This window comes from Trichophyton rubrum, assembly GCF_000151425.1.
Source record: "Trichophyton rubrum CBS 118892 genomic scaffold supercont2.2, whole genome shotgun sequence".
In the NCBI taxonomy this organism is placed as follows: Eukaryota; Fungi; Ascomycota; class Eurotiomycetes; order Onygenales; family Arthrodermataceae; genus Trichophyton; species Trichophyton rubrum.
Genome location: NW_003456427.1, coordinates 1482155 through 1495175, shown reverse-complemented (window position 1 = coordinate 1495175; position 13021 = coordinate 1482155). Strand labels below are relative to the sequence as shown.

The 13021-nt window shown below is 47.1% G+C and overlaps 6 protein-coding genes across 6 annotated transcripts; 3 read left to right on the top strand and 3 right to left on the bottom strand.

Moving 5' to 3' along the window:
- Positions 1–552: 552 nt before the first annotated feature.
- TERG_02133 (uncharacterized protein) lies at positions 553–1920 on the bottom strand (the record flags this gene model as incomplete). The annotated part of the gene is made up of 1 exon (XM_003237364.1): positions 553–1920. One exon carries the CDS (start codon positions 1918–1920, stop codon positions 553–555), a length of 1368 nt encoding a protein of 455 aa, XP_003237412.1.
- Positions 1921–3224: 1304 nt separating this feature from the next.
- TERG_02132 (5-histidylcysteine sulfoxide synthase) lies at positions 3225–5639 on the top strand (the record flags this gene model as incomplete). The annotated part of the gene is made up of 1 exon (XM_003237363.1): positions 3225–5639. One exon carries the CDS (start codon positions 3225–3227, stop codon positions 5637–5639), a length of 2415 nt encoding a protein of 804 aa, XP_003237411.1.
- A 1075-nt stretch (positions 5640–6714) lies between these two features.
- Positions 6715–7819, bottom strand: TERG_02131 (uncharacterized protein; the record flags this gene model as incomplete). The annotated part of the gene is made up of 3 exons (XM_003237362.1): positions 6715–6996; positions 7064–7325; positions 7392–7819. The coding sequence occupies 3 exons, from the start codon at positions 7817–7819 to the stop codon at positions 6715–6717; spliced, it is 972 nt and encodes a 323-aa protein (XP_003237410.1).
- An 830-nt stretch (positions 7820–8649) lies between these two features.
- Positions 8650–9279, top strand: TERG_11806 (uncharacterized protein; the record flags this gene model as incomplete). Its single annotated transcript, XM_047750862.1, has 1 exon — positions 8650–9279. One exon carries the CDS (start codon positions 8650–8652, stop codon positions 9277–9279), a length of 630 nt encoding a protein of 209 aa, XP_047605591.1.
- A 7-nt stretch (positions 9280–9286) lies between these two features.
- TERG_11805 (uncharacterized protein) lies at positions 9287–9963 on the top strand (the record flags this gene model as incomplete). The annotated part of the gene is made up of 2 exons (XM_003237361.2): positions 9287–9675; positions 9738–9963. The coding sequence occupies 2 exons, from the start codon at positions 9287–9289 to the stop codon at positions 9961–9963; spliced, it is 615 nt and encodes a 204-aa protein (XP_003237409.2).
- Positions 9964–10662: 699 nt separating this feature from the next.
- On the bottom strand, positions 10663–11775 carry TERG_02129 (uncharacterized protein; the record flags this gene model as incomplete). The annotated part of the gene is made up of 2 exons (XM_003237360.2): positions 10663–11529; positions 11584–11775. 2 exons carry the CDS (start codon positions 11773–11775, stop codon positions 10663–10665), a joined length of 1059 nt encoding a protein of 352 aa, XP_003237408.2.
- Between the last annotated feature and the right edge of the window lie 1246 nt (positions 11776–13021).

The window sequence follows — 13021 nt, the reverse complement described above, 5'->3', positions numbered from 1 at the left end:
ATTTAGATATGCATGGCATAGTGTTTTTCTCAATTCTGATAACCCACTGAGCTATGGGAGGAGCAGTGAAGATCATTTTTTCGACCTCAATGCGTGTGAATTATAAAATGAACTGTCAGCGCAAATTTCAGTCAACTCCAACGTCTGACGGAACACCATTGAAAAAGTGAGGCATGGATAGTTGCGGCTTGCATCCTTGCCAAATGTCGAAGAGTCGCTTGAATGGGCTCTTGCTTATGCGATCTCCAGCTGCATAAACAACTATGCTGACACTACCCGGTTGCGTAGATCTGTCGGACAAGTTTTCTTTCTGACCGGTCCGGTTTGGAATTCTACATCCTGGCCCCTCTCGTTTCCCCTCTTGATGTACCTTGAACATGGGCCACCATATCGCCATTTCGCGATATTATCGGTGTATACGTCAAGACCAAGATAAGGTTTTTATTTTACTTCATTCATTTCAAACATTTGGCTAAATCTATGCACCCAAGTACCCCACGGGTCTGGAAACAAGTAGTTTTGTGGACGTATCTTCCGTGATTGAAGAATCCGCTAAAAGATCTCGCATAGCAATTGCCGGACGGTTTCTTCGGGCAAGGTTTGTAGTCTGGGTGCTTCATATCTTTTGACTGCAATATAGTGCCGAAGAATCCGACTTTCCATGAACTCCTGGAGGCTGTCGCAACACTTTTCTAGTTGCTCTAATGACCCGGCTACGCTCTTGGGAAAGGGTTCGACTCCGCTTGTTGGAAAATGTTCGGTGATAAGTCCAGTATCCGGCCATACCAACGGCTCCTCGTTGATGCACCCTATTGTACCGGCACTAATGACTGCAGCTAAAGCGACATACATGTTGGCTGTAGCATCAACGCATCGCAGCTCCCAGTGACCAGACTTTATCTGGCGGACAGGTACTGCTCGGTTCTCAGATCCCCATGCAACAATATGGCCGGCGAGGTATGGCTGGACACGCTCATATGATAGGTCATACGGCAGAAAGAATGCACAGAGTCCAGGGAGTCTGCGGAGGATACCGGCCAAAAATGAAGTCTCCTTGTTTGGGGGGTTGAGCGAGATATGGGTGTGTTGTCCCGCGACTTGTTTGTGCGACGCCACTGGCCGGGGTGCCATTGTTGCTATTAAGCCATGACGAGCAAAAACAGACTTCAGAGTATCGTGGACAAAGATAAGCTCATCGATAGCTCGAAGGGGAGACTGAGGTTCGAGAGCAATCTCGTACTGTCCACGGTCCCCTTCTGTCTGAAAGGCACCAACGCCAACCCCAGCCTTGATCAAAATGTGTACAACTTCCTGAATATGGGCCACACAAGGGTCACGGAGGCCGGAAATAGCGCAACGGCCTAGTCCGGAACTATGAGGGCCTATTTTGCCGTCGGCTGCAGCTTTCATAACTTGGAACTCCACCTCAAAGTCGACGAGGAAATGCACGTGGAGTAGCTTCTCGGCCTTCTCAACGACGGTCTTCAAAGCCTTGCGGGGGCAGTAGTTCCAGTTCAATTCCGGTCTGATGGGAAGATGCTCAACGACACCACACATTACGCTGGCGTAACTAGGGTCCACCCCCAGTTGCTGAGATGCGGGATACAGGGAGTCCCAGTCTGGGATCAACCAGTGATATCCTCTTGGGTCCATCTCGGGGATGTTCTCGTGGCTCACGGTCAGATGGAACGCACAAGCCGGAACATGTAGTCTCCTCTTTTCAGCTGCGATGGCTTGTGCTTGCTCCATGGGGACAATGCGGGCTCGCACAACACCCGAATAATCCTGCCACTGGCAGCGCAGGAAGCAGATGCTGGGGTAAAGTGTAAGGAGAGCGTGGAGAGCGTTCGACCCTTCAGTACCAGCCATTGAGTTGGCTTTGGCATCATCAACCTTGGCTCTATTCGCGTGGGGAGCCATGGTGCAAGCTAGCCTATCGAGTACGGGCTGCACGGGAGTGACGGCAGATCAAAGTGACGATGGTATCGATGGTAGCTGTGTGTCTGCTGTAGAGTGATGCAGTGTTTGCTATACATATGTAAGATTGAACCTTTTCAATATATAGTGTCAGAGTGCGAGATAAGGCGAAAGACACGATATATCTGAATGCAAGGGTGAGGGGTTCCAACGCGGGCGTCTGCACCCCTTCTTGCTAGGGTAAGTCTGGAGAATATCTCAGCCAGTGTGCTTGAGAGTGGGGGTTTAACTATAGTTGCTGTTACTGCATGCCTGGGCAAAAGCATATGAGTGGGAGATTGGAGGAGTATCCCTGCAGTGACAGCGCTTCATCTCTCATTATCTCTGGATTTCGGAATCTTTCCAGAGTGCACATATTCTCGTCTCCTCGGCACAAGCGTCGTTTCTTCGGAGCCAGCAGCAATAGCTATGTAACCGTCTTCAAAGGTGCACCGTGCTGTCATGCTATGTATAGTTAACAAACCGCTGCAGCAAAGGGTCAGTCCGTTATTTGATCCTTGTGGAACAGGGAGGATATTGCAGGAAAGAGAAGATAGTTTCTGCAACCCTCTAAAACACTCGAGAAAACGCATGAACTCTGACAGTACGGAGTACCGATGATCTCGGTAGTTAAGTCGTTAAATGTATATCAGCCAGCCATTGTTGAACTTATTACCCGATCAGTACTGATATCAAAATGGCATGCAGTCAGATGGAGAACGCTTTGCAGAGTTAGCAAGACAACAATGCCTCCACGCTGACGAACAGGATGCCCTCAGCCAGCCACCAACGTCTCGAAAACGCAAAGCGACGGGTAGCAGACACATGCAACGCCCCCCCTGGCAGTCTGAATTCTAATCAACCCAATCGGCGGAAGTGAATCTGCTTCCCCAACTGGCTTTTGTGGCTCCATTTGTCACTCCAGCAGGTTTCATACGTAGTTCAGTTATGAACACCACGAAATAGCTAGGGCCGTGATGGTTGGTATTCGAACCGCCAAGGTCAAGGGGATGAAGCTATCCGTAGTACCTCTAGGAGAGCCGGGTGGAACATATCAGTATCAGGCCGGCTATAAAAGAATTAGACTACTCTATAGATAACCCGATAGCTAACAGTCCACTAGTTGGTAGAGAGAAAATCAAGTACCTCCTAGATTTCGCCATATTCTCTTCAAATATCGTCATATACAATTCCTTTTGAAAATAATTTCGGCTCTTCCATTGTCCAAGAAGGGGGACAAAGAAGAAATCGGCGTAACACCTCGAAAGATGCCACCAGTGGCCGATTTGACCGTTGATAACAGCGCCGAAGCTGTGGCGAAGGCCAAATGGGAGCGTCATACATCGATAAACGCGAAGACGGCGCCACACAGCCTGTTTGGTGAGGACAGATGGTTCACCGGAAAGGCGCCACAGCCAGGGGTCTGTCCCGGAGTAAATGAGGCTGGAGTAATCTCAAAACTCCCGCTGCCCAACTTGGCGACAACTGGCCGGGCGGAGATGCAGCAGTATTTTGATAATACATGGACTTTATATGAAACGCTGTTCGCCGGCCTGCGTACGAGGTCAGCCTTCTATCGCCAGCCGGACCATAAGTTGCGCCATCCGCTCATCTTCTACTACGGTCATACCGCCGCCGTATACATCAACAAGCTAAGGGTTGCTGGGCTGGTCGACAGCCCCGTCAACACTCACTTCGAAGCCCTGCTAGAGGTTGGCGTGGACGAGAACTCCTGGGATGACCTGTCGACCGATGAGACCGAGTGGCCGGAGCTCGATGAAGTACACGCCTACAGGGCCAAGGTGTACACCGTCGTCAGTGATGTTATCGCCAACACTGAGTTTGGTGCTGAAATGGGGCGGCCCGTCAATATGAATGACAAAGCCTGGGCGATTGTCCTCGCTCTTGAACACGATGGAATCCACCTGGATACTAGTTCAGTGCTCATTCGAGAGTCTCCTGTCGATCTGCTCTCTCGACATCCAGCTTGGCCTGCACCATCGACTTCTGCCCGTACTTCTCAGGAGGAGAGGTTGGTGCCAGATAACGACATGGTCAGCGTTCCCGCTGGTAAGGTTGTTATGGGGAAGCCAAACGATTTCCCTTCATTTGGATGGGACAACGAGTACGGCCATAAGCGTGTCGAGGTGAGCGCCTTCGAAGCAAGCAGATACCTGATTAGTAACGGAGAGTTCTACGACTTTGTTGCCGATGGTGGCTACCGCGAGCAGCTGTACTGGTCCGAGAGTGGATGGGGACAGCGACGTCTGAATAACACTAAACACCCGCGCTTTTGGGTTCGGGACGGCCCGGCCGGGCTCCACACTTATCGCCTGCGCACGATCTTTGATGAAGTGACGATGCCCTGGGACTGGCCAGTCTGTGTCAACTACCATGAAGCCAAAGCATACTGCACCTGGCGTAGCAAGCGCAGTGGCCGATCATACAGGCTCATCTCTGAAGTCGAGCATCACCGCATGCGAGACCCCTTGCCAGAGAAACCAGGTCCTCAGGACGACCCTGTTATGTGCATGGACGGTCACGCACTTGCACAAAAGGGCGTCAATCTTAATCTGGCCTTTGGATCTGAGACTCCAACGGATGCCTCCCCGCCCACAGCAATGGGGTTCGGAGATGTCTTTGGTAACGTCTGGCAGTGGTGCGAAGACGCCTTTGCCCCACTGCCTGGATTTGCCGTTCACCCTTACTACGAGGATTTCAGCACCCCCTTTTATGGGGGTGAGCATCAACTTCTTCTTGGTGGTGCTTTTGCTGCTACGGGCGATGAGGCCAGTATCTGGGGTAGGATCCCTTTTAGACCTCACTTCCTACAGCACTCTGGTATCAGACTTGCTCTCTCTGCAGGAAGCAAGATTGAAAAGCCAAAAGCCATCAAGCAAGATGAAGCTGTCGCTGAAGTTGACGTTGATGCCAATACCCGCCGCGAGCTGAACCAACGCATGCTCTTGCATTATGGCTCTATGGCTGAGACACTTGGTCCTGCAGTGTTAGACACCGCCGGACTCAGCCTATGCCATAACTATGTGCACCGTGTAGTTGAGCTCCTCGTGGATACAGCTCGCGCCCAAGGCCTACAACTTCAGTCTGCGCTTGATGTAAGATGCGCTGTTGGCGGTACAACGTTTGGGCTAAGCAAGTACTTCAACACTGTGGTTGGAGTTGACCCGAACCAAGCCTTCATTACCGCAGCAAATACCATGGCCCGGTCAGGAAGCAGGATGTATGAGCGACGTGACAATGGTGGGCGTATGACAAACTTGTGTGCTCGACTTGATACAGCGGCACACCCTGAGAGAGTCACTTTCCAGACAGCCGACGTTTGTTCTCTTCCATCCGAGCTTACCGGCTTCGATGCGGTGTTGTTGGCTGACGCTTCACCAAGCCCCTTGTCTGACCCAGATGCTTTCATAGAGCGTATGGCAGGACCACATTCCATAGTCCGGCCCGGAGGATTAGTACTTCTTTCAGATGAAATTTTGAATAGCCCAACATTGTCAGAGTCACACACACACAGCTCCTCTAATGGTAAGAAATTACCGGCCGAGTACGAGCTGCTTCGTGTCTGTGATCTTTCAATACTACTTCGAGAAAATGACCGTCATTTTCAGCACATTATACCTCGAATTAGCATTTGGCAACGCAGCATGACAGCAGCGATCTAGAATTTATATCTAGCATCCGCACTAAATTCACCAGATATATGCTTATCGTTGCTTCGTTTATTTATACTTCATTTTGACTTTGTTTAGGCATTTCTTATTTCTATCGAGTAATAATTTAAGTGCTATATATTGGATAAATATAAAATTTACTCTGTTGCCATATAAAATTTACTCTATTTAGACGAGGGGTTATTCCTTGGACGTGGTTGTTGATTATCACGCACCAAGCACTTTCGTATCATATAACCAGTTTAAGGGTAACTACCAAAAACACAACACCAGAGTACACATCCCAAGTCTTTGATAAAAACCTAATCAATATATAGTTATTCCAGAAGGAGGCTATTTCGATTAAGCCCTATGTCCCCTAGCATGCGTAAGTAGAGACATTCCCAGTGCCTCTAGGAGACTTTTCACTTCTTTTCCCATGGCCCTTCTCTTTAATTTAATTGATGATTGTTTCTATGGACGGCTTGGCCTTTAACTTGGGGCTTTGCTCAAAGCCCAGCGTGCATATAAATCAAGGGTAAATACCTAATATAGTTCAGATTGATGGTTGGAATATTATTAAAATAGGGAGTGTTATTCTCGAATGGTTAAACGACATTACCCAATTGATTGTTAAGACACAAGACTGTAAAAATGCAAAAGAAGACAAGTTAGTATAAGTATATTCACAACAAATGACATTTACTTATTCGTATCGAAAAAGGAGGTTGCAAAACGTAGAGCTATCTGGAACTTGCTAAACGCATATCCCAAACATTTCAGATGGCTTAACAAAGTGTCTGATCTAACCAAAGCGCACTATCAAAGACACCTTGCGCTAATTATCTGTTGGTTTTCAATTGGGGCTACAATAGCTACATCGGTATTTCTCCACTCCTCTTGGCAAATAAAGCTCCAAAATCGCGTTGGTTAGCTCAGAGGTAAAATACAGTTGATATAATAAATGAGCACGACGTAACATGACCTTAAAGGTAGTCACTCACAAATCCAGCCAGGGGTATCTAAGACAATAATCAATATGCTACACAGACTTCGAAATACCTCCGTTTCAGATAAAGAGACTGTATCAACTCCTCCTAAGCTCCTTAATACGCTTGGGCACGTATTTATTTCTGCGATTTCTCTCTTTCAAAAAACGGTTTAGGAGTTTTGCAATCGGTTTGATGTTTGGGTATTTGCTAGTTTCGCCTATAGGCGTGCTCAAAGCCCAACGAGCAAGTAAGTCGAGTTTGGATCGTTCAAAGGTGTCGAAGTTAACGAACGGAGTACAGTTGAAGCAAAGGGTTCCGTTTTCAAAGTATACTTCATTCATACGAACTTGTCGGTTGAAGCAAGAAACCATCAGAATCTATAGTGTAACTGGTTAGCCTAGAGCTGTATGTAAGAAGACGGTAGTGTACGAGTGCGTGCCATACCGGGTATAAATCATTGGTAACATACAATGGGCACTTCAATCTTTCCCTCATAAGGTCGGCGGCAAGGAGTATTTCACTACGGGTAATCTTCAGGTTTGCATCTTCATCAGGGTATAAACCATGGAGTGAGTGAGATATAACATGGGGTTGGAGATGAGTACCCCGTACATGTCTATCGAAAGCTTCTTCATAACGCCAGTCGGTCGGTTCGTGTCCCGGTCCCGTGCTGCCCCAATTTCCGCCATAGAGTGTGCGTTCAAGGCTAATGGGCAAACGGAAAATATCAATAACCATATTGAATACAATAAAAGGATAATCAGTCACTCACAATGCAAAATCCCATTCCGCATAGTCAGCCAGTACCCGGTGACATCCCCACTTGTCCGTTGGAGTATTTGGGATTTCCCCTCCTATGAAGCCTTTCAGCTTACGCTGAATATGGGTTGCATCATGTATTTCATCATAAGCAGAGTCCGACGGATCCCATTCATCCTCTTCATAGTATTCTTCAAGTCGAGGCAAACTCTCAAAAACCGATTGTGACATCGGCTTAAAAAATCGCCCACCTTGCTCTAGATCCATCGTCTCCTTGCGTATACTATATTTAAGCAATTTGTCCTCCGGTAAGTAGATGTGTTCCTGATTGAGGGCCGGTTTGAGGACCTTGATGATGGTATGGAGTTTGGTCGAGACCTGGTTCTTATGGCCAAGCAGCGTGTCTAGAATCTCAGCGTTCAGCTCTGTGTGGTTCTCCATGGCAGTTCGCTTGTAAGCTGTATGTTCTGATCCGACAACGATATTGTTGATGGCAAGCTCGCAAACACTTGCACGCGTTGTAAACAGGCAGCACTGTTGAGATCGGGTAGTGGGGACTCAGGATAATAGATAATCCGGAAACTGTCCCAAAATTGGAAGGCGCATTGGGTTGGTTGGCAGCTTACTCATCATGCCAAGCCGAATTAAGCGCCGAGCCTCAAAACCTTGAGGCAAACGTGTTGCAACGCCTGGTCTAAGTTTAGGATAGTATCTTAGAAATATTATACTTTAGCGCCTGCTCCACTCCCAACAAATAATATATATTTTAGTGGCCAGAATGGAACTTGCTATGCATGAAGTTGTCAAGTTCTCTATTTATATCATTCTACAGGTGTTGAGCGCTTACATCTGAATCGAATGAACTACACTAATTGGCTATATGGTTATTGACCATTAGCGCCATGCCACCAATGCTCCACAACAAAGCACATTCACTGTTGGTTTGCAGTGAGCTATGCGCCCCTCTCCTAGCTCTCCAATGAGAGCCAAACCTGACCTCCCCATCTCTGTCATGGGGCAACGCATACGAGTTCCTGGTCAAGGATAAGGGCGCGTAAGTCCCTTAAAATAGACACGCAATATATCCAGTGAATAATATTTAAAGAGCAGTATATTGCTTGGAAGAGACGTTTATTTTACTATCCAACTTTCTCCTTCCATATTTTCTGAGCTATTGATCTTCTCACCAGATCTGTGTCAAATATTAAACCTGCCGACCACTTGTGTGGGCTCACTCTTCCGCCCAGCCCCAAACCGAGAGTTAGTATACCATGGCAAGTGAGATAGTTAAGTTTGCTGTGGATAGGCCGACATGGACCAAAATGGTGAAAGATAATAAACTTGGAGAAGCCAATATCTATTCCACGCCCTGCGAATCTGGATCAAAAGTCAATATATCGCAATACCTCCTTCTTCGAAGTGTCTGGTTCCAACACCCTAAGAGCAAAACAAAAGACCTCGAGAAATGGGGAATTAAGGAGTTCAAACAAGCGGACAAATGGCTCGAGAATAATAAGGACTGGTTGATATATCTCGAAAACCTTTCGCAAATTACCAACTACACTGGTCCCCCTCACAGTCTCGGAACATTTTCATATGTTTGGTTTGCCCATCACCAGGTAATCAGCCTGCCGGAGCAATATGAACAAGTGGAAGACCAGGACAAAAATGTTTCGTATAGCCCAATATCCAGCCGACTCCGATCTGCAGCCCACAAGACCAACATGCACGGCAGAGAGGAATCACCAACTCCATTGGGGAAAAAGGGATACCAGACACCCCCTGATCAGATCACGGGATATGGAGGATATTCTCCTTCGGAGGAGTTAGCTGAGGGTATCCGCAATATGACGGTTCATGAAAAACTCCAGAAAAAGCCCATCAGATATTTCAAACAGTGATGCCACTATGAGTCCTGCCTCAGCGCGCAGAGCATTCCCAAAGGTGGAGGATGAACAAATCGTCAACGGCTATCTCATCGCGCTCCTAGCCTCCATTTGCATGTACCATCCCGATGTTAGTCTCCACTGGTCACCAGTTCGAAAGTCATTTCGATTTGGGAAGAGAGATGTAGAACCAAACAGCGGGGATAGGCCATATCTCTTCGAAGCTAGAACAGACGGACATCTCGCTTCGCGAAATCCAGGGCCCAATGATGCAAAACCATCTGCGGTTATTGTGGAAGTTAAACCCACCAACAGACGATACAACAACAGGGTCATTTACCAGGCAACTTCCCAGATGGTATCTTGGATATATCAGGAGCCAGATGCACCAGGCGCCAAAAAGCAGTACCGGTAAGCGATGCCTATTTAACACCAGTGATTACATGGCTAACGTAACATTTATGACTACTTAGTCGACCTATGATAATTCAAGAACGGGAACAAATAAGACTTATCATTGCAACTTATGACCAAGAATACATCGATTACTTAAATAACAAGCCACCCAGTGGATCGGAAATCCCGTTAATGACAATGAACGAGCTATTTACATGGGACATCACGAAGCAGCATCACATGGAAGTATGCGGCCCTGTACTCTTAGCTCTTGCGCTGCAAAATGGTAAATTAGAGAACTGATCTCTCAATTGCCTACTAACGTACGGGGGCCCTGCAGGATGAGGCAATGGTACATGCGGATGAAGATTAGGGGGCGAAAGAGGGGGATAGTTGATGTATAGATGGAAAGCCGCGGGGTCATATGAGCTTCGTTGATTATAGTTTGTTTATTTGTTTTGGGCTTCGTTGTTTCTTTTCCATATATTTTGTTAGGTTTATTTTGATCCTTATTCTATTAAATTAAAGGTGTTGGTTGGCTCTTGCTCTCACGGTTCCAGGCATATATTTGGATCTTCACTCGACATTTTTGAGCACTGTCAATGGATTAGGGAAAGAAAGATGAAGGTCAAAGTAAGAGATTAAAACTTATCAGAACCTCGTTTTCAGTAGTCTGAGAATGTAATATGTAACTGTGAGTGGTAATAGATTTATCACAAGTAGTTAAGTTGGCAATCTCAGAAATAAACCAGGTGGGTAAGAGAAAAAGAAAAGAAAGACAGACGCCGAAAGAACGCCATTAACACAGCCGGATGACAATGTTGTTGAGGTCACGAAGGATATTTAGCAAAAGTAACCTTGGCCTAAAGAACCGAAAGTGAGGCCGCCGGGGTATCGAGGGCCATATTAAAAGGGGTTTAGAGTGCAGTAAATGTATAAAAATCATTCACTATGCAGTAATTTAGTTTTGGCTACATGTTGGGGAATCGAGAAGAGGGAGACTCACTCTATGCTGCGCTGGACCGAGCGTCTTAGCATGCGATTGTATTTTTTCTTGTCTTCTGCGGAGCCCCAGAAGAGCTTGGAGCATTCAGGGTTGACAGTTGCTCGCGGGTCATAAGGTGGAGACTCATCCTCTAATGCCTCAACAATGGCTTCAACGTGTGCCTTCATATCCTCCAGTTTCTTCGGGAAATAGCAGAGAATGCCATCTTTTGAGATACGATGGTGGAATAGAGGGGTTTGAACAATCACCCGAGGCTGCTCATCTGGGAAATTAGGACTGAGGGCGATCTTAATTCTAAAGATACCACCATCAAGATGGGTCATGGGCCGCCCAAAGTAAGTCAACATCCAGACAAGAGGATTTCCCTCATCAAGGGATATATCGATAGTGAAATGTCGTTTATTTTTTAGGTCCTCGACAATTTGTTCATACTGCCGTTGCAGGTTGACGGCAATTCTTGTTTCGTTCTTTATAGCTTTCCGACCCATCTCTGCCCAAGAATCTGTTTCTTTCATGATGGCGTTCTTGATTGCATCTAGTCTTTTGGTCAGCTCGGTATAGTTGAAATGTCCGTCCATTGTATTGCCGGTGAATTCGAACTGCATTCTCTGGAAGCGTGAGCCAACAGGGCACTTTGTCTCAGCCTCAGCCATTGTGTTCTTATAAGTCTCATAGTACCAGAGAAAGCGACGTTTGCATAGATCTTTAAACGGCTCAAACGGGGGCTGGGAATATTCATCCTCAAACATTTCCTCGTCCTCTGTAATTTCATCAGTGGGCGGCATAATTGTACCATCAGGCAGGATGCCAAGCCAATCCTCCAGGCGCTGAATCACCGATATTCTGATATTCTCATGTCGGATCTGGAGGCTGTCAGAATCATGGAGTAACAGATATGATTAAAAGAGTGGTATAACCTTGGCAATATAATTATCCATTGCTTTGAGATCAGTGGGAGATTTGGAGTTTTCGAATCCGGGTTCGTTTTCATATGGGTTTGCAGACATCAAGCTCTGAATGGAGATCAAGATGGACTCTAGGCCCTGAGCTGATGACCACTGCTCCCCACTACTTCCCTCCCATGTCCTGAAAACATTGTTAATATACATATACTCCTTTATACGAGAATCGATTAAAACTTACCCTAGAATAGACCTATGTCAAAGTAGTGTGTCAGAAATTATCCACCTAATTTGACTTGCAGTATCAGAACTTACACGCAAACCTTGCCTGAGGCATAAATATTGGGGTTGAAACGGCATCTTCCGCCGTTGGTAGTCATAGCCTGAACATGTGGAGGTTGGGCAGGATAGTCTGGTTAAATTATGGAATATGAGCATCTGCTTGCATTAGGCGTCTCATGGGTATATTTGGCAAGCATCCTGACCTTCAGTAAACTTGATAGAGAACTGTTGAACGCGGTTAGCAAGAACCATATTCCTGGAAGAAATGACTACAAGCATACCTCGAAGAAGCCAAATTCATAGGGAGTTCCAGGCGGCCCAACTATGAGAGCCTTGACGTTGCGAATGTCTGCTTCCTGGCAAGCCACGGCAAGTGCTAAGATAGAAACCCCATGAGTAACTGGCAAAGGGAAAAAGGGGGCCCTTAGAAGACCTTGGGGTCCTTGACTTACAGAGGTCAGCTCCCTGCTGGATCTGACTGATCTCCTATATATTTCGCCGAAACATCAGCGACTCGTCTCGTCCTGGGCCTCCCAGGCTACCAAGGTAGAGAGACTTACCCTTCCGATACGAAGAAGCGCCTGGTTCGACATGGTTGCTCAAATCGCTGGCGACTATCAAGCTGTAGCGTGTTGTGTCTCTTTTTCTCTCTGTCTGCTCCTCTTTATATGAATTACCAGATTTGCCAACTCAGCAGGTCTGATGAAACATCCAAGCTCCTCCAGAGATCATTACAGGCTTATGACAGGGAAAGCTATCATATAGGACCAGGAGCAGAGCCGAGAAGACGCTGTTCTGGGGTGAGAGGACAAGCCCAGCTAAGATGAGGTTGGCCTGGAGCTGTTGTTGCTGTTAAGGCGCCGGAGGAAACTGCAGGCAAAAAGGGAAAAAGTTCAGCTTCAGCCTGCTCGCACAAATCAGGGCCACCACCACAAACAAACGGAGGCGATAACGAGACTGTAGGCGAGAGCAGAGCAAACAGAGCAAAAGGGACAAAAGGGCCACGGATACGAAGAGCCACGAGAGTCGAGGGAGTCTGCGTATCGGCCTGGCTCGCGCAGCAGCCGACGAGAGGGACGAAGCTCAGCGTTTTATACACGGTTCGTTCCCCTTGACGGGCTGGATACTGCTCTCTAACACGGCTCTCGTACAGGTACAGGTAGATACATAC